Raw genomic sequence first — 20,862 nt, forward strand, 5'->3', positions numbered from 1 at the left:
TGGTGGTGGTGTACTTGAATATCCTCAATATACTAGACCTGAGCAGTGGAAGGGATATAAAGTACCTGAGGTTTTGTTATCTGGCAATCACAAAAAAATAAGTGATTGGAGGCAGAAGCAGTCTCATGTTATAACAAAAAAGCGTAGGCCTGAATTATTGAGTGGAGAGATAAATGACAAATTTATTTAAAAAATTTAACGAACAGCAAATGCAAGTGTTAGCTAAAGAAATACCAGAATTTCGTCCTGGCGATGATTTGAAGGTCACTTTTAAAGTAGTTGACGGTACAAGTGAACGTATACAGATATTTGAAGGTGTATGTATATCAAAAAGGAACCGCGGGTTACATTCTTCTTTTGCAGTCAGAAAAGTGAGCCATGGAGAAAGTATAGTGTCTCAGTTTTTTGTTTATTCTCCTGCACTGGTTTCAGTGCAAGTGACAAGAAAAGGAAAGGTTCGTAGAGCAAAACTGTATTATCTGTGCAAACTATTTGGAAAAGCTGCAAGGATCAAAGAGCGTACTACTTATGTTAAAAAGAAATCTAAGTAGATACAATAGGGAGTGATGTCAATTGTGTCATCTCAGAACTCTCTCTTGTCATCTCAGTGCGTGACACACAACTGTACGAACATTGTGTTTGCCTCCCGCTGTGGTGTCATCCCAATGCTCCGACACTGGGATCCAGCATTCATTATTCTCCTTTTGGTTTGTGCTTTCATGGAAAATGTAAAAATTATTTGCAGGCAAAGCCTGCTGGATCCCAGTGTCAGCTACTTGCATGACAAAAAAGGGGAAAGTTTTTTCAAATCCTCGTGTAAAGAAAAGTAAATGAGTATAAAGAAAAAATTCCTTAAATTACTTCAGTCAAGGCGTGTACATGCTCGTATAAAAAGGAAAAATAAAAAGAACAGAGCGCTACGCTTTTGTTCTTTCACGGCACTAGTTATCTCACTTGGCTGTCCTGTGTGTATATTGTTGAGTATATTAGTTAACTCTTACAGTGCCTTAACAGTAACGAAAATTTTATTGCCAGTTGAAATAAATGCTGATCTTGCTTTGGCGAGTAATCCTAGTGACTTGCGGTATAAGTCCATTGGCTTACTCAACGATTCTTTACGTAAGGTGTTTGGAGGAACTGATTTTAAAGACGGTGACGAAATTTTAAGTCGTAATTCTTACAAAGAACTAGAGAAATTTTTTCGTAAGAAAGTAAAAGATAGTGGTGAATATGAGATCTGGTTTACCGCGTCAAGTATAATTAATTCAATAAATAAAGATAAATATTTGAATGATCGTTATGCTAAATTACTTGATTGGCTAAAAGAAAAGAGGAGAGTGAAAAAATTTTTTAATAAGTCTTTATTCCTTAAATCTGACTCTCGTGAACCTGAAAATGCAGGGATTTTAGGAGCGTTTATCGGTTCATTAATGACAATTATAGTGTGCCTAGCATTAGCATTACCAATAGGAATTATGTCGGGCATCTGTCTTTACGAATTTATGCCTAAAAATAGGCTAATGACTAATATTGTAGAAATTAGCATAAATAATCTTGCTGCAGTGCCTTCAATAATATTTGGTGTAGTGGGCTTAACTCTCTATCTTGGCATATTTGGGCTACCACGCTCTTCACCACTTGTTGGTGGAATGACTCTTTCATTTATGATGTTACCTAATATTATAATTGCAACAAAAAATGCCTTTGCGAATGTTCCTATTACGATAAAAGATGCAGCGTTTGCGCTCGGTGCACCTCACATCAAGGTGATATTAGATCACTCTTTACCGATTGCGTTACCAAGAATAATACATGGTACTGTGCTTGCAATTGCAAGGATTTTAGGTGAATCTTCTCCTTTACTTATGATGGGTATGGTGGCATTTATTGCTGATACACCTACGTCCTTTTTCGATCCGGCGACTGTTCTACCTGTGCAAATATACATATGGTCAAGCAATCCTGAAATTGCATTTGTTGAACTTGCTGCTATCGCAATTATAGCTTTATTATTGGTGTTATTTGCGTTAAATTTAGTAGCAAATTTTGTAAAAAGGAAATTCGAATTTTTTAATTTTTAGCAATTCATGAAAATCACAGTCCTATCTGGTTATGGCTTAAATTGCGAAAAAGAAACTGCATTTGCATTTATGGAATGCAGCAGAAAACTTGGTATTGGTAATATTGAAGTAAAAATCGTTCACATTAACGATATCATAGATAATCCAGGTGAACTGAAATTAAGCAATATACTTGCAATTCCAGGGGGTTTTTCCTATGGTGATGACACTGGTGCTGGTAATGCGTTTGCTTTACGTATTAAAAACAACTTGTTGGATGAGTTTCAAGAGTTTTTATCTCAGGACAAGCTGATTATAGGAATATGTAATGGTTGTCAGATATTAGTAAAATTAATTCCAGAGTTCTCTAATCTAGCTTTAATCCATAATGATATAGGCGATTACCAATGCCGCTGGATTAGAGTGAGAGTTAATCCGCAGAGTAATTCTGTTTGGCTACGGGGTCTGAGTGAACTATATCTCCCTATTGCTCATGGGGAAGGCAAATTTTTTATGGATCAAGATATTTTGAACCAATTGATTGAGAGCAATTCCACCGCATTACGTTACATTGATAAAAATGGCAACTATGCTAACCTACAATTTCCTTACAATCCGAATGGATCTACATACGACCTAGCAGCTTTATCAGATAAAAGTGGAAGAGTGCTAGCTTTAATGCCCCATCCAGAAAGGGGAATATTTTTTACCCAGCAAGATAATTGGTCCCTTGAAAAAGAAAAGAGCAAGCGTTTAGGTGTTGCTGTGCCAAAATATGGCGATGGAATGCTTATATTTGAAAATGCACTGAAGTATTTTTGTTAAAATTTATTGATAGGGATTTATGGTCGAAATTATCCCCTGATATTGCAAAAAACTTGCTTGACAAGCCTTGCCAGTCCCCTTATCATGAAACTGAAGCTATTTATTTATCTTCTCTGTACAGATTAAATGACAAAAAAACTCACGTATCTGGCGTCCCATGTTTAATTTTTTGCACTATGTGCATCTTATGTCTTTATAAAATTTCTAGGTTTTTACCTAATATAAGCTGAAATGCGCTTATAAAGCATTTAAAACATCAAAAAACGCCGATTTAAAAAATGGATAGTGAATAACTAGCTACCCTAGGGTTTCTTTTGCCTTTTTTTCTGTTTAGTAAATTTCTTAAACATTTATGACTAAAGGTTAGTTGCATTAAAAAGCAGCTAAATCGCGGTTATTAAGCGTTTAGAATAAAAAAACGCCATACTTGAAAGTATAATGTAAGTAATTAGCCAACCACGGGGCTTCTTTTGCCTTTTTTTTATTTGGTAAATTTCTTAATATTTATAGCTAAACGACAACCGTCATCCCGCTGCTTGTTAGCGGGATCTCTTGTTAGCGCCGCGGTGGTATGACGTAGGATTGTTGTCATTCCGCTACTTGTTAGCGGCTGAGATACCGCGAATGAATCGCGGTATGACGGTGTAGATGATGGTTAAGTAATTCGTCATCCCGCTGCTTGTTAGCGGGATCTAGAGATACCGCAACGTCTCACCTATAGCCTTCAGTGCTCCTTTTTTTGTCATCCCAGCGTCACGCGTTGGTTTCAACATTATATCATGAACTTTCTAAAATTCATTGAACTGTGCTTTCAAACGGTGGTGCCGGGGTGTGAGTATAATGATTATCAGTATATAAAAGTCATAGCAGACAGACTTGAAGCGGCAAATGTTGGCAAAATGAGGCGAATAATATTCAATATGCCTCCGCGTTCAATGAAGTCCCTGTGCATAAGCGTTGCGTGGCCCGCATGGATACTGGGAAATCAGCCAACTGCAAGAATAATAGTTGCAAGCTACTCTCGGCTGCTTAGCGAAAAGCACTCGCTCGATACAAGATGCATAATGCAGTCTAGTTGGTATAGAGAGCTGTTTCCAGAGGTAGAACTATCCAAAGATCAGAATACCAAATACAAATTTCAAACAGTGCAGAGAGGATACAGAATCGCAACGTCAGTTGGAGGGACGTTAACAGGTGAAGGTGGTGATTTCATCATCGTGGATGATCCACTGAGTCCCGCCCAAGCTTTGAGTGAAACGTTTAGAAAGCGTGCTACAAATTGGTTTGACCAGACTTTAGTAGCCAGGCTCAACAATAGAAAAAAAGGAGTAATTGTTCTTGTGATGCATAGGCTACATCAAGAAGATTTAACCGGGCACCTTCTCTCCAAACCGAAAAACATATGGAACCATACTTGTTTACCGATGATATCTGAAAATAAGGAGATTATCTATTCAATCAAAAAGCCAGCGCCTCCTTTTCTTGTTCCTGTCACCCGAGTAACTACAAATGAGTACAAAAGCTGGATTACAGCATCAAGTGCTAGAATGACACCACCCGTAATATTATACTCAAGAGAAGAAGGTCAGTTGCTATATCCCCTCGATGGAGGAAAAGAAGAAGTTGAGATGATAAAGGTTGAACTTGGAAGTTACGCTTTTGCTGCACAATATCAACAAAACCCTCTGCCACTTTCAAGTGGTATAATTAAACGAGAGTGGCTGAAGCGCTATAGAAATTTTTCTGATAGTCTCTCATATGTCACTCAGAGCTGGGACACTGCAGTTTCAACAAGCAGCATGAGCAACTTTAGCGTCTGCACCACCTGGACAAAAGTGGGCAATAAATTCTATTTACTCGATGTATATCGCGCAAAGCTTGAGTATCCAAAGCTTAAAGAGCAAGTTTTTTCCTTAGCAGCAAGATGGACGCCACACGCAATTTTAATCGAAGCAAAAACAAGTGGTCAGCAATTGGTGCAAGAGCTAAAGACAAACAGTGATTTACCAATTATCGAAATAGTACCACATGATGACAAACTCACTCGATTTTATCAAATTGTTCCGATTATAGAGTCTGGCAAGGTTTTTCTGCCGCACCAAGCAGTATGGCTGAACGATTTTGAGTATGAGATTTTAATGTTTCCTGAAACTCGACACGATGATCAAGTGGATAGTACCGTGCAATATTTGCAGTGGGTGAGAGATAGTAGCTCTAGGGTCGCAGCTTTACGGGCATTGTGATTTGAGTCTACCAGATCCAAGTAGTCAGCTACTTGCATGACACCCTGACAACCGTCATCCCGCTACGTGTTAGCGGGATCTAGAGATACCGCGAATGAATCGCGGTATGACGGTTCGTGGTGGTATGACAGTTCGTGGCGGTATGACGGTTCGCGGCAGCATGACGATAAGGTTTATACCTTGTCATTCCAGCGCGTGACGCTGGAATCCAGCCTTTATTATGCAGCCTGCTTGGTTAAAATTAAGTCTTCTGGATCCAAGTAGTCAGGGCACTGGGATGACAATTACCTTAACAATTTCAAAAGAAGCCTAGTGAGCTATCAGCTATGTGTAGCTAACATTCTGCACGTCCATAAAAAACAAACCTTCTTTTTCGTCTTGAACGCTAATAATAGCGTGAGTGTTAAAAGGTAAAGGATCATTTGTATGTCCATGGCCTACCCCTTTCATTGTAAATACAGGAAAGTTAACACTTTTTGCAAACCTTTCTTTTACAACTTCAACAAGGTTATCGTTATAGCAGTTAACGAAATCCCCAAAGATTACTGCATGTACTCCATCAAAGATGTGAGCTTGTTTTAGGTGATCTAAACTGCGCTCTATTGCGTATGGGTAGACTCTTATGTCCTCTAAAAATAGAATTTTACCTTTCGCATTTATTTGCCAAACAGTTCCTATACTGTTTTCAACTAAAGTCATATTACCACCGATGATTTTAGACTTTAATCTGCCATCTTTTAGTCTAATGCCATTATTTATCGTCTTTAGGTTATCAAATCTGATAGAATCCCGCTTGTTAAGAATTAACTCTTTCAATTTTTCAACAGAGCTTTCAGAAACGGAGTTATTTACTATCATTTCCAACATGGTGCCGTGAAGAGTTTGCCAATCATATTTAGCTTGTAGATGGATGTGCAAGGCAGTTATATCGCTATAGCCTATGAGGATCTTTTTGTTTTGAGCAATCCTTTCTTTTTTATCATTGGGTAACTTTTCTAGATAGGGAATTAACCGAGAAGCCCCTTCTCCTCCTCTGATACACCAGATTATTTTACTATCACCGGTTAGTGCACTAACCAAATCATTTGCTCTGAATTCATCAGAGTTGGAATAAAATGGATTATCATTACTATATATTTTCTCCGAAATATGGGGATTAAAATCCAAAGCTTCTACATATTCTTTTATGGTAGTCAGATCTGATTCTTTTCCCTTGGAGGAAGGAGCAATAATATCAACTTGGTCGATTGCATGAATACTTGTGTTAGCACATAAAGTGAGAATGAAATATAAAAGATAAACAATCATTAAAATATCTTATAAAACTCTTTTTTTAGTATATCATCCAATTCAGAGAGTGGAACTTTCACTCCTAGTTCTTCCATTGACGTGACGCCATAATCTTGCAGTCCACAAGGAATAATACCCTTATAATGAGAGAGGTCTGGAAAGACGTTAAGCGCTATGCCATGATAAGTTACCCATTTTCTTAAACGGATACCAAAAGCTGCAATTTTTTTTTCTACTCCATTGTTATTCACCCAAACACCTATTCTATCCTCTTTAAATTCTCCAAGTATATTAAATTGCTTTAAAACATTTATTATCCACTTACTTAGGTCTCTAATATATAGCTTTATGTCGCATTTATTTCTTTTTTTAAGGTTTAACATTAAATATATGATGCGCTGTCCTGGACCATGATATGTGTATTTGCCACCCCTGCCTGTTTTATATATAGGAAATAATTTTTCAACAACGTCGTCATCTGTTGCACTGATTCCTGCAGTATAAAGTGGAGGGTGCTGGAGTAGCCATACTAATTCGTCTGCTGAATTATTGTGAATTTGTTGAATTTTCTCTTCCATAGATTTTACGGCACAGTTATAATCAATAAGCTGATTAGATATTAGCCATTCTGTCATGTTCAATTTCTTTTCTTTTTAGTATAGCAGTGCGTTCTTTTCCTGTCATCCCAGTGTGTGACACTGGGCGCAGCCTTTCTTATTCCTAATATACTTAATACTAACTTCTGTGCTATTTCTCCTTAACAAACATAGTACATGACAAATGTTTAATTATTTGTCAACACAGGTCCTCTTTACGTATAGGCAACTTTTTTTATTGAAAAATTCAGAAAAATGTTGTATAATTATTAGTAGATTTTAGGTAAAATATATGGCAAACTCAAAATTTAGCATAACTTTCAACAACGAAATTTCAGAGTGTCTTGCTGGACTGGCTAAAATAAGAAATAAGTCCATTAAAGAACTAGCAGAGAAGCTAATACAAGAAGCAATTGAAAATGAGGAAGATAAAATACTAATTGAGCGTGCTGCTAGACGTAATGTTTCAGGTGTGAAGAAAATTAGAAGTGAGGATGTAGACTGGAATACAATATTATCTTCATAGAAAGCGTTCTTGAGAAAGACCTTCCAGCTCTTCCAAAAACAATAAGATTAAGGATCATAAATGCGATAAATAAGCGCCTTACAGTTGATCCCATTAACCTTGGTGAGCCATTATATTACAGATTTAAAGGACAAAGAAGATTAAGGGTAGGTGATTATCGCGTTATCTATTCCGTAAATATTATAAAATATGAAGTGGTTATCACAGAGATAGGACACAGAAAAGATATTTATAAGTAAGTACATCATATAAATATTAAATATATTTTTACTCCTTCCTGATTCATTTTCTACCTTAGGTGGCTTCGCTCAGCTCAAAAAAAAAGCTCATTCTTTTTGCTACCCCTTATTGTGCCTGCCATTTAACTACTGTGTAGAGATTGCTCTCAAACATAATGTTCGTACGTTAGTATATCCTTCCTGTGACACCAATTGATATAATTCTACCACAAATTCAATTTTTTAGGAGGCACATATGAATTTCAACATCTTTCAAAGAAAAAAAAGCGCAGTATTTACTAAATATTCTGCTTTGCAGCTAATGATGGAGCCAAGTTGGAGTAAGCGTGATTATGTAAGTTTTGCTGAGGAAGGTTACATAAAAAATGTTATTGCCTTTCGAGCAATCAATATGATTGCAAGTGCTGCATCTTCGGTACCTCTTACTCTCTGCCAGCTTACTGACCAGGGAAAATCGCAACTAAAAGCCCATCCATTACTGAAATTACTTTATTCTCCTAACCCAATGACATCAAAATCGGAATTTATTGAGGGGATTGTAACTTATCGGTTAGTTAACGGCAATTCTTATATATTGATGGTTGAGTCGCAGAACAATAGAAAACCACCAACAGAGCTTTATCTTCTGCGCCCAGATAGGGTTGAAATTGTTCCAGGGAGAAATAACGTTCCTTATATCTATCGTTATGCCATAAATAACAACAGTTATGACTTTAAAGTTGATAAACTAACTGGATGTTCAGCAGTGTTGCACTTAAAGACCTTTAATCCTTTGAATGATTGGTATGGGCTATCACCAATTGAGGCAGCTGCATATAGCATAGATCAGCATAATCAGGCGGGTGCTTGGAATCAAGCGATGTTGCAAAACGGAGCAAGACCAAGTGGTGCAATAGTTGTGAAATCAGCGAAAGATGGAAGTGGTGGAAGTTTAAGTCAAGAGCAGTACCAACGCTTAAAAGCGCAAATAAATGATCATTATTCAGGTTCTATAAACGCTGGAAGACCGATATTGCTTGAAGGAGGCTTGGAGTGGAAGGAAATGAGCTTATCACCAAGGGATATGGATTTTATTGAGTCCAAACACAGTTCAGCTCGTGATATTGCCCTGGCTTTTGGCGTTCCGCCGCAGTTGCTTGGCATACCAGGTGATAACACTTATAGCAATTTAGTCGAAGCACGCCTGTCCCTTTGGGAGCAGACGGTTTTACCAACGCTAGAAAATATTATCTGTCACCTGAATTCTTGGCTGATACCAAGATTTGGTGAAGATCTGTGCTTGTCGTATGACAAAGATACAATAGAAATTCTCATGGAAAAGAGACAAAAGTTGTGGAAATACGTAGAAAATGCAAGCTTTATGACACTCAATGAAAAAAGGGAAGCATTTGGCTTGCCACCACAGCCAGGTGGTGATAAATTGAGTTGAAGTTTTGATGTTTATTACTTATAGCTAAACTGACTTAGATTTATCGACAATTTGAAAAACCGTCATTCCGCTACTAGTTAGCGGAATCTATACCGCGAATGAATCGCGATATGACGTAGGGTTGCACTAGCTATAGCAACTTTGTCTGCGCAACCATTTTTTACCGCACCATTGAACAGATACGCTTGAAGATATCCGTTCAGATAAGTTTATTGTCCCCTAAACCGTACACGCCTAACGAGCTACCGCTAGAGCTTGTGAAAAATTCTCTATTTTTATTCCCTTTAATTTACTAGATAAATTATCTACAAGCAAATCTGATTTAGTACAGATCTGCTCTATTTTTTCAGGAGATAAAGAAGAATCTAATTGATTCGCTATACCAGACACTCCATTTAAAACTACTCCAGCACCATATGGTACATATGACACAGTATATATAGCACCTGACGTAAGATCTAGCAAATTCTGAGAAGCAGTGATCATCTTGTATCCTACTGTATTTTTATCTTTTTCTTTAATCTCCTCAAGTATCTTTGATGCACTACAGGGAATATAAGATATACCAGCTATACCATATGAAGCCCCATTTAAGGCGTACGATACAACTACCGTTGTTGCTGATAGTGCTTTGGCTCCATATTTTGCAGTATAAAGCAATGGCTTAAGGGCATAAGAAATAGTTTTACCTTGTAATTCAGATTCAAGCAACGAATTTAGTTCTTCTTGTGTTGCTGCACATTCAAAAAATTCTTCCTCATCAATTTCTGCAAGATCAATCTCCTCAAAACCCTCATCAATATCTACAAGAGTCACTGTTTCTTTTATAGGGCTAACTTCTACATCACTCTCATCAATTTCTGCAAGATCAATCTCCTCAAAACCCTCATCAATATCCACAGGAGTCACTGTTTCTTTTATAGGGCTAACTTCTACATCACTTCCAATAACACTTGAATTTTTGCCAAAAAGATTCGAAAACATACTAAACATTTTTTTTACCTACAACTTAACCCTCATATCAATATATTAACCTAATATTAACCAGGTGTCAAGCACATATGACTCTTATAAACAGATGTTAGTAAATCAACTATTTTTCTTGCCAACCAGAGCGGTGAAGATTTGGTCTACATCAAAACTCATCTTAGGACGCCAAATAGGGCCATCCAAATGCATATCGATATAGATTGGATTACTATAGTTTGGTGGTATGAAAAAGAACCTGAATATAGAAGCTAAAGCGAAGTTAGATAAGGTTAAATTAGAAGAGATTGACCCTGATGCTTGATCAATCCCGAACTGTAAACTAGTTGAACATATACCACTCTTAATACTTGCTTTTCCGCTAATATTTTCAAAAAATGTTTTACCATTATATATATCAATATAAGCAAGTGTGGAAATTTCAGATTTATTCTTACTGCTTAACAAATTAGTGATAAATGAATTGAAATCTACATTAGTAACTTCTATTCCTTGCGCTTGTAAGTTTACATCTCCTGATAAGTTACTAGCCCAATCATGAAAACTTTTTCCTTGAGTTTTGATTTCACCATTTAAGCTTACCTGACCATTTACATTGTCAATTCCTATAACCTTACCAATCTTTTTAGTGTCCAAATTTACAATAGAAAACCTTGTATTTATTGAGTCTGATCTTAAATAACCCTGAAAAAACACTTGCCCGTGTTCTAATACGTAACTTGCCTGCCTGATAGTGATAGTGTTGTTTCTCATTACCGCATCCAAATTAAAATCTTTCAAAACATTCTGCTTGGTTTTAAATTCTGCAGTATTGATTTGCACATTTGCATCAAAGCCTTCTTTGTCATCCAAAAAATCAAGCTGCTTTGTTGACCATTGAATTTGATCTATCTCATTTCTTGAATTTCTTTTCGTCTCTACTAAATTTGGTAATGTAATAATTTTTCCATTAAATTTACTGCCCGTAAGGTTAACATCTAATAAAGGTTTGGCGTATTTTTGATCTGCTAATATTTTTGCATTACCGGTAATATCGAAATCTTCTCCAGATAGTTTTATTTTATCTGCAACTAGCTTACCTTTTTCCATTTTCAGCAAAAAATCCAAATTTTTAATTTTCGTATCATTCAATGTAAGGTTATTAACACGGGCCTTTATATTTGCATCATACTGAAAATTTTTCAGCCATTGCATTTTAGGTAAACTGCTAAATAATGAATGATCATATTTATCTGCATCAAGATTATGCATGCTAAATTCACCATCGACCACACTGCGTTTTTTTGTGTGGCTTACTCTAATTGACCCTTGCAAGGATTCCTTATTATTTAGCAGTCTAATGTCTGAGATAGATAATATTCTTGGTGCAAGGTGCAGTTTAGAACTTAGTGTAAATTGATTTTTCTGGTTTTCTTTCATCTTTATAGAAGGGAAAAAACATGAAATGAATGACCCAAAATCATTTCCTTCGACTAATAAATCGCCGTTGAATTCAGATAGGACATTATTGTTTGAGATCTCTCCTGATAAGTAAGATATATTATTGATTCCAGGAAATTTAAGAAGCGTATTAACTTTTACTTTGCCATCAGTGGATTTTAGTACAGCACGGAAATTGTCCAATATTTTGTTTTGATATTGAATGTTAGAAGCTTCCATATTAAAATTTAAGCTCAAGTTCTTTGGCACAACTGCTCTAAAACATTCCAGAAGATCCTTCATATTCATTGTTCTTTGTGAATCATTTTGTATGGAATCTAAATCAACTTTACTGAAGCTAATATTGAAATTAGTGTGATTGCCTTTTCTATCATTTTGTATTGTACCACTGGCTTGCATGCTTTTGGAATCAATTTTTAAGTCAGTTGCCGTAAACTCACTTTCATTAAGACTTATATTGGATGATATCTTGATATTTTCGCTAGGAATAACATGAGAGAGAAAGCTAAGATTAATGATTTTTGCTAAATCACTCACAGAACCGGAACTATTATTAATCGTTAGTGTTAAATTACCCTGGAGTTCTTCTTGATTTCTATTACCTGTAAATAGCAAATTTACAAAATTTGATTCAACACTAATGTGTACATTCTTTTTTGTGATATCAACCTTTCCTGAAAAATCGTAATTATTGTCACCTACCTTTACTTTACCAGAGAATTGCCTGTTTTTTTTTACAGCAACCTCCTTTATGTTAACAATATCAGCGAAATCACTCTTAAAACTTACTTGGCTGTCTTTTATTACTATATCGACTGTGTTACCACTGGCTTTTGTATTTATAATATTAATTAAATTTTCTTTATTGCTTTTCATGCCAAACAATGTGATTGACTTTGGTTGCAACGAAAATAAAAACAACGATAGGAACGATGGTCTTATTTCAATTTTTCTTACACTAATTAAATCTGATAACTTTTGCTCTTTATTTTCGTTGTATTGTACATATACATTATAAATAGTGAGCTTTGGAGTAATGAGTGAAACTTCAACTTTCCCTCCAATATGCACTTTAGCATCATACGTCTTCTCCAACTCTTTTATGATATATTGCCTGTAGCCACTCCAATCCTTAAAAGTTGCAGCAACATGAAGAAGGACTAATACTAAAGAAATTGATAATATGGCGTATAAAGAAAGTTTCATAGTAGACCTCTCATTCCGGCATCTCTTCGTCTTGTCATCCCAGTGCCTATTCCTGTCATCCCAGCACCCACTCCTGTCATCCCAGTGCTTGACACTGGGATCCAGAAAATTTGATTAGACATTAAGTTGGTTAGCAAAAAAGTAGCTAATCTTATGTTAAAACACAACATTTTTGATGAGGTTGCATGAGAAGCTGGATCCAAGTAGTCAAGCACTGGGATGACACCCTTCCCGGTGGAAATTGCTTTCAAATCACAACACTCATACAGTTGTATGTGTGACACTGAAATCCAGTGTGACTTAAACAAGGTTTTCCAGATCATACAATCAACAAAATTTCTGGATCCCAGTGTCAAGCACTGGGATGACACCGTTTGCTGTTCCTTTAGCAAAAGATCTGGTTTATACATATTTCAAATTATTCAAACTTCCTCTAAAAGTTAAGTAAAGAGTACCAAAATAAACAATAACACTCAAAGCTATTAAAGTCGCTAAATAAACAATACGAGCCAACATTTTATCAAAAAATAATCCTGCCAACAAAGAATTAAAAATATAAAGGGCTATTGACATGACTGCCGTTGCTACAAAAATTTTCATGATATTTAACAATAACGCTTGGCTAACCTTATACATCTTATTTATTGTTAAATAACTAATTAATAGAATGGAGTTTATCCAAGTGGAAACGGAAGTAGCAATAGCAATCCCCGTATGCTGATACTTGTTCATTAACAAAAGGTTTAGCACTACATTAATTCCAAGACACATTAGCGAAAATATGGTTGGTATTTTCAGATTGCCTTTAGCAAAAAATGTAGGTAGCAATACTTTATTTATAATAAATGCAGGTAAAGAAAGAGAAAATGCTATTAAAGTGGGAACAGTTTGCTGCACTGCATAATGATCAAACCGGCCGTAAGAAAAAAGCGTAAGTAAAATTATGTCGGGAATAATGATAAAGGCAGCAGTTGTTGGCATAATTAACATTAATCCTATGTTGAGAGCCTTGTTCTGTATTTTGACTATATTTTCAGTATTATTCACCTGTTTTGAAATTAGAGGAAGAAGCACTGTACCAATTGCAGTACCGATTATTCCCTGCGGTAGTTGATTTAGTCTATCGGCATAATATATATAAGACACCGCATTTGGTATAAAACTTGCCATTATTGTATCAATCCATAAGCTTATTTGAGTTACACAATTGTTGATAATTGCAGGTATCACACGCTTAAAAAACAACCTTACTTCATTGCTTAATTCAAGGCTAAAAGAAAAAGCTGCCTTTAACTTGTATGCACTAAATAGTATCAAAAGTAGCTGGAAAATTCCTCCTATAAGAACAGCTATAGAAAGGTTGTGCGCTGGAGTTTTTACGTAAGGCACAAACAAACTGATGATTAAACAGAGATTCAAAACGATTGGTGCAATAGCTGTTGAAGCAAAATGCTGCTTTACTTGCAGCATTCCACCAATAAGTGATGCAATTGAAACAAAGATTATGTAGGGCATCATAATTCTTGATAAAGTAACAGTAAGGGTAAACTTACTTTGGTCAAATCCAGGAGCAAAAATTTGAATCATATAAGGGGAGAAAGTTTGCATGATAAAGCAAAAAATTACTAAGATAATAAACGTAATGGATATTACACTACTTGCAAAATTAAATGCCTTCTTATTATCATATGATTCTGTCGAGTATAACGGTATGAATGAGGTAGTGAACGCTCCTTCTGCAAAAAATGCTCGAAATAGATTGGCAAAGCGAAACGAAGAAAAAAATATGTCTGCAAGAGAGTTTGCACCAATAACTGTAGCAATCAATACATCTCTTATTAACCCTGAGATCCTTGAAATAGCCGTAAAAAAACTAAATGTGAAAATACTTTTAAACATACCACTACTTCATTAGTGTCAATACAATTAACTATAATGGTAAAAGTATCAATGAAAATATTTATTGGCTAAACTTAAAACCCTCTGCAAAAGGAGAGTTAAATAATCAATTGACTATTTGCGCTCTTATGTTAGAAATTTTATATCTTGGCGGGCGTAGCTCAGTTGGTAGAGCGTCAGTTTGTGGTACTGAATGTCGCCAGTTCGATCCTGGTCGCTCGCCCCACTAAAACCCGATAATTTGAAAAACCGTCATCCCGCTGCTTGTTAGCGGGATCTAGAGATACCGTGACGGTATGACGTGGGGTTAGCTATACATTAGCCACTGATGATTGAAATAGTTAATTACTGTAAAATTTGACATTAACCGCTAATAGTTAGAATATTAGTAGAGTAAGAATTACTCAAGAAGGCATGCATAAATATGATGTAGTAGTAGTAGGTGGTGGTCATGCAGGGTGCGAAGCGGCTGCTGCGGCAGCTCGCCTGGGTACAAACACGCTGCTTATAACTCATAAAATTTCAACTATAGGGGAAATGTCCTGCAATCCAGCAATCGGAGGAGTTGCAAAGGGTGTTGTAGTCAGGGAAGTTGACGCTCTTGATGGAATAATGGGAAGAGCAATCGACCGAGCAAGCATACACTCAGTCATTTTAAATAGCAGCAGAGGTGCGGCAGTGTGGGGACCACGTGCACAGGCAGATCGAAAATTATACAAGCAAGCAATACAGGAAATTATTCTAAATTATAACAATTTGACGGTAAAAGAAGAGTCAGTTGACGATTTCCTTATAGAGAGTAATAACAATGGAGAATTGTGCATTAAAGCTGTAATAACAAGCTCAGGGGAACATATACTAACAGGTAAAGTCGTTTTAACCACAGGAACTTTTCTGCAAGGTGTAATTCATATAGGAGAACAAACAACCCCTTCAGGGAGAATGGGAGATAAGCCTGCAGTAGAACTTGCAAATACGTTGAATAAATATGATTTTAGATTAGGTAGACTGCGTACCGGAACTCCACCAAGGCTTGATCGTGGCACTATAAATTGGTCAATATTGCAAGAACAAGTGGGTGATAATCCACCTGTGCCGTTTTCTTATCTCACAGAAAAAATTAACCAACCTCAGGTATCATGCTTTATTACCCATACTAATGAAAATACGCATAAAATAATTAGAGAAAATCTTCATAGGTCAGCTTCTTCGTATCTAAGTGACGTTGTTGCGCCAAGATACTGCCCATCCATTGAAGTTAAAGTGAAAAAATTCGCAGAAAAAAGTAGCCACCAAATATTTTTAGAACCAGAAGGCCTGGATGATGATACTGTATACCCGAACGGAATTTCAAATTCATTGCCCATTGAAGTGCAGCGTGAAATGATAAAGAGTATCAAGGGACTTGAAAATGCAGAAATACTAAGACCTGGATATGCAGTTGAGTATGACTATATTGACCCACGAGAGCTGTTTCATACTCTTGAAACCAAGAAAGTCAAAGGCCTATATTTTGCTGGCCAAATTAATGGCACCACTGGATATGAAGAAGCAGCAGGGCAAGGAATTATCGCCGGAATTAATGCAGCACTCTCTGCATTTGAAAAAAAAGAAAGCTTTGTTCTCCATCGTACAGATTCGTATATCGGTGTAATGATAGATGATCTAGTCACTAAAGGGGTGATCGAACCTTATAGATTATTTACCTCGCGTGCAGAATATAGGCTAGCTATCAGGTCAGACAATGCAGATAGAAGATTAACACAAAAAGGTTATGATATTTCCCTTGTTTCGCATGAGAGATACTCTGTTTTACAGAATAAACTTGAATCCATTAAGCAGCTTGAAGAGAAGTTAGGGAGTCTGACGATTACTCCTGAGCAGCTTAGGTCTTATGGTATCAAAATATCTTATGATGGGATAAGAAAAACGGCACTAGATTTACTTAGCTATCCAAACATCGACTGGAATAAATTACAAGAAATATGGCCGGAGTTAAGCAGCGTCACGCGCTGGAATGACAAAATGGGACACACCAAAGCGGATAATAGAGCTAAGAATGAAATATGCGAAGCGGTTGAAATTGAAGCAAAATACAAACCTTATCTAATAAGACAAGAAGCGGATATGAAGTTTTTACGAGAGGAAATTAACACTCAAATTCCAATTGATTTCAACTATTCACAAGTTAAAGGCCTGTCAAGTGAAGTAATAGAAAAGTTGCAGACGATAAAACCAGCGACGATTGGCATTGCAAAGCAAATACAAGGCATCACTCCCGCAGCGATAGTGAGCATATTAGTGTATTTGAGAAACAGGAAAACGAAAGTGGCTGCTAATTTTGTATGAGGTGTTCTATGTCAAAAATCGAAGAATTTCGTTCTTTTATGCACGAGATAAACGTTGATGCATTTATGTTGCATACTAAAGATGAATATTTAAATGAGTATTCAGAGGAGCTAACAAAGCTGTGTGGCTTTACAGGAACAAATGGGCTACTTATCGTTACAAAAGACAACAAGTGCCCATTTTTTACGGATGGACGCTATATCACACAAGCTCGCAATCAGCTCGATCGGGGCAATTTTCAAGTATATAATATACAAGAAGAGGATCCACGCGAATGGATAAAAGCAAACTTAACATCGACTGCCTCACTAGGTTATTATTTGCAATATTTTACCATAGAAGATATAAGAAAGTATGAGAATATCTGTAAATTAATACCCTGTTTAGCTGGAAAAAAAAGTGACTATCGAAAACAAGCAGTGGTTTTACATTCTATTGAACATGCTGGTGAAAGTAGTAAGGACAAATGTGAAAAAGTCGCTAAAAGTATAGATAAAGAAGCTGAAGCAGTGCTTTTAACTGATCCAAATTCAATTTCATGGTTATTAAATTTAAGAAACGAAAATGCTAAATATACTCCATGTATATTGGGTCGTGCTATATTGTATAAAAGCGGTAATGTTGATTTGTTTATTCAAGATAAAGAACATTCAACTATAGAAGCAAATTTAGGCAATCATATAAATATTTTTGATATTAGTGAGCTAGAAAATTCGCTGCACAAGCTAAATTCAATAGTCATGGATCCAAGCACAACTCCAATGAGTATCATGGCTGTAATAAAAGATAAACAGGTAGCTGAGAGAGAAGATCCTTGTCTAATTTATAAAGCAGCAAAAAACCAAACTGAAATAGCTGGGGCTATAAATGCGCATATCAGAGATGGAGTGGCAGTTACAAATTTTCTATATTGGCTTGAAAATAATGTTGGTACAGAACTTGAAGCTGAAGAAAAGATTTTAGAATACAGAAAAGAGCAGAATTTGTTTAAGCAACTAAGTTTTCCAACAATTTCAGCATTTAATGAGAATGGAGCAATAATTCACTATCGTGCAAGCAGTAAGACGAATAAAGTAATTCAGAAAGATGGACTGTATTTGATTGACTCTGGTGGCCAGTACCTTGACGGCACAACTGATGTGACAAAAACTGTAGCAATTGGCAATCCAACTGATGAACAAATAACCCACTATACAATAGTACTCAAAGCTCACATTGCTATAGCAAGTGTCATCTTTCCTCCTGGCACTACTGGTGGAGAATTGGATATATTAGCACGTACGCATTTATGGAAATTTGGAATGGACTATATGCATGGTACAGGGCATGGAGTAGGAAGTTACCTATCAGTACACGAAGGACCACAAGCAATATCAAAGGGAAATAAAGTGAAACTCACGCCAGGCATGATACTATCCAACGAACCTGGCTATTACATTCCGGGAGAGTATGGAATAAGGATTGAAAATCTGATGTATGTTGATAAACATAAAAATGGTTTCTTGGGATTTAAACAACTAACCTCTATTCCATATGATAGAAGGCTAATAAGTGTGCAAATGCTTACTAAGGATGAAATTGAATGGATAAATGGCTACCATCAATTTGTCTATAAAAACTTAGAAAATAGCGTCAAAGATAAGGAGTGGTTAAAGAAAGTATGTGACCCTTTATAAGCAAAGGAGCATTTTTTATTATTTAAAAAGTATTAATGCAATTGTGACAGGTATTTTGTATTGTTTTTAATTTTAAAATAATATATAATAAAGGACACGTATTTTTAGGTAGGTTATAATTATGATAGACAAAGGGCAAGGAGATGAATTTATGAAGCAGTATATGGATACTTGCAAAGAGCAAATAGAAAAATTAGCCAAGGATCCTGAATTGCTTAATCAGGCTTTAAAACCATTTATGCAAATGTCTCAGCAGCTTATGGCTGGCGGTATGTTAGAAGGGGCTATGCCTGGCATGATACCTGATTTGGGCAGTATGGATGTTAACAAGATGATTGCTCAGATGAAGGAAATGATTGACTACATAAGAGGTAACTATAAGGAACTAATGAAAGAGCGCAGCTCGCAGATTCAAGAGCTTAATGAATCCAGTAAAAAGCTAAGAGGCTTAGTTAAAAATTGATAGAAAAGATCGAAAGTAAATAAATAACATCTGGATTTCTGTCATTCTATATACAACTTTCTAGTTGGACGGTAAGTCGAGGTCAATTATTGATGTCATGAAAGTAGCTGACACTGGTTCCTTTATGACGGCAGTGCCCAGAGGTGTCATCCCAGTGCTTGACACTGGGATCCAGTTCTTATTACCTGGTGTAAAGTTAAGTTTCCTGGATTCCAGTGTCAAGCACTGGAATGACAGCAATCCTACGTCATACCGCGATTCATTCGCGGTATCTTAGTATAGATTCCGCTAACAAGTAGCGGAATGACGGTTTTTCAAATCGTCGATGAACCTAAGTCACTTTAGCTATAGTATCGGGAACGTAATTGCACATTGGTTTTACAAATTTGAAAATTAGTGTTAGATAAAAATATAAACGCAAAAGGAAAAAAATGATTGAACTTAGAGGTCCAGAAATTTGTGCAGGCGGAAATAAGAAAAATTTGATTGTTTTTTTACATGGTTGGGGCTCAAGTGGCGATAATTTCATTCACCTTGCTAAAGTTATGAGCAAGTTTTTACTGGGTTCATATTTTGCAGTACCCAATGCTCCGTTTGAAAGAGAAATAGGTGATGGTTATCAGTGGTTCAGCTTGGAAGATCGTAGTGAGGAAGCGCTATATAATGGAGTAAAAAATGCTACATCAATTGTAAATCATTTCATTGATACAAAATTAAAGGAGCTTAATTTAAAAGATACGCAACTTTCTTTAGTTGGATTTTCTCAAGGAGCAATGCTTGCAATACATACAGCTCTCACCCGCTCTCAATCCTGTGCATCAGTTGTTGCATACTCTGGTAGATTTCTTTCACCTTCAAAAACTGCACCAGAGATCAAGTCAAAACCTAACATATGTGTTATCCATGGTGATGCTGACGACGTGGTACCTTTTTCGTCCCTCGACTTAGCGGTTAAAGCTCTGAAAGAAAATGGAGTAAATGTTGAAGGACACCCAATTCATGCATTAGGGCATATTATTAATGAAGAGGGAATAAAATTAGGAGTAGAATTTATCAAGAAGAATTTTAAAAATTAATTTTCATGCACTTGTTTTGCTTTGGTTATGGATATGTAGCTAAATTTTTATCGAAAAAATTACTGAACTTAGGTTGGAAAGTCAGTGGCACATCAAGAAGTAAAAATATACAAGATGTAATCCTCTTTAATTATGAGAAAGTTAGTCAAGATCTGCTTAAAAGCGCAACGCACGTTTTTAATTTCTATTCCTCCAGATGGCGATGATGTTGTGGAGAGATACGGTGATTGTCTGCAAAATGTAAAATGGCTTGGTTATTTGTCTGCAACTAGCGTCTATGGTGATCACTCTGGTAATTGGGTGGATGAGGAATCTGAAACAAGACCTATAGAAATCAGAGGAGAAAAGCGCCTTAAATCTGAAAAGAAGTGGCTAAATAGCAAACTGCCTGTACATATTTTTCGTTTAGCTGGAATATACGGTCCTGGTAGGAACGTGTTAATTGACTTGCAGCTTGGCAAAGCAAGAAATGTGAAAAAAGAAGGGCATTTTTTTTCTCGTATTCACGTTGAAGATATATCGAATATTTTATTTTCTTCCATGCAAAACATAAACCTG

The 20,862-nt window shown here is 36.2% G+C and overlaps 2 protein-coding genes and 1 non-coding gene across 6 annotated transcripts; 2 read left to right on the forward strand and 1 right to left on the reverse strand.

Annotated features, from left to right (window-relative positions):
* Nucleotides 1–187: 187 nt before the first annotated feature.
* On the forward strand, nucleotides 188–19,361 carry LOC123257934 (uncharacterized protein RBE_0759-like). Of its 4 annotated transcripts, XR_006507948.1 has the most exons (9): nucleotides 3,491–6,404; nucleotides 6,466–7,297; nucleotides 7,353–7,775; nucleotides 7,839–7,944; nucleotides 8,006–8,113; nucleotides 15,739–15,874; nucleotides 15,940–18,563; nucleotides 18,630–18,815; nucleotides 18,874–19,361. XR_006507948.1 is itself a non-coding variant. In XM_044717875.1 (5 exons), the coding sequence occupies exons 4-5, from the start codon at nucleotides 7,935–7,937 to the stop codon at nucleotides 9,206–9,208; spliced, it is 1,209 nt and encodes a 402-aa protein (XP_044573810.1). In that variant the 5' UTR covers nucleotides 188–455; nucleotides 6,466–7,297; nucleotides 7,353–7,775; nucleotides 7,839–7,934. The 4 variants fall into 4 exon arrangements, 1 of the variants encoding a protein (XP_044573810.1); XR_006507946.1 differs by having other exon boundaries at nucleotides 5,989–6,404; nucleotides 15,940–18,815; XR_006507947.1 differs by lacking the exon at nucleotides 3,491–6,404 and having other exon boundaries at nucleotides 7,110–7,297.
* Nucleotides 12,379–14,912, reverse strand: LOC123257935 (probable lipid II flippase MurJ). The gene is made up of 2 exons (XM_044717876.1): nucleotides 12,849–14,912; nucleotides 12,379–12,795 (listed from the first exon to the last, which is right to left on the reverse strand). Exon 1 carries the CDS (start codon nucleotides 14,738–14,740, stop codon nucleotides 13,244–13,246), a length of 1,497 nt encoding a protein of 498 aa, XP_044573811.1. The 5' UTR covers nucleotides 14,741–14,912; the 3' UTR covers nucleotides 12,379–12,795; nucleotides 12,849–13,243.
* On the forward strand, nucleotides 14,891–14,963 carry Trnah-gug. The gene has a single exon. It is a non-coding gene; the product is annotated as a tRNA-His (tRNA).
* Nucleotides 19,362–20,862: the final 1,501 nt, after the last annotated feature.

The sequence above is a fragment of the Drosophila ananassae genome (assembly GCF_017639315.1).
Source record: "Drosophila ananassae strain 14024-0371.13 chromosome 4 unlocalized genomic scaffold, ASM1763931v2 tig00000077, whole genome shotgun sequence".
Lineage (NCBI taxonomy): Eukaryota > Metazoa > Arthropoda > Insecta > Diptera > Drosophilidae > Drosophila > Drosophila ananassae.

Bases quoted from the DNA above. Each gene is read 5' to 3' on its own strand.
- LOC123257935 (XM_044717876.1), bottom strand. From the start codon at position 14,740: ATGTTTAAAAGTATTTTCACATTTAGTTTTTTTACGGCTATTTCAAGG.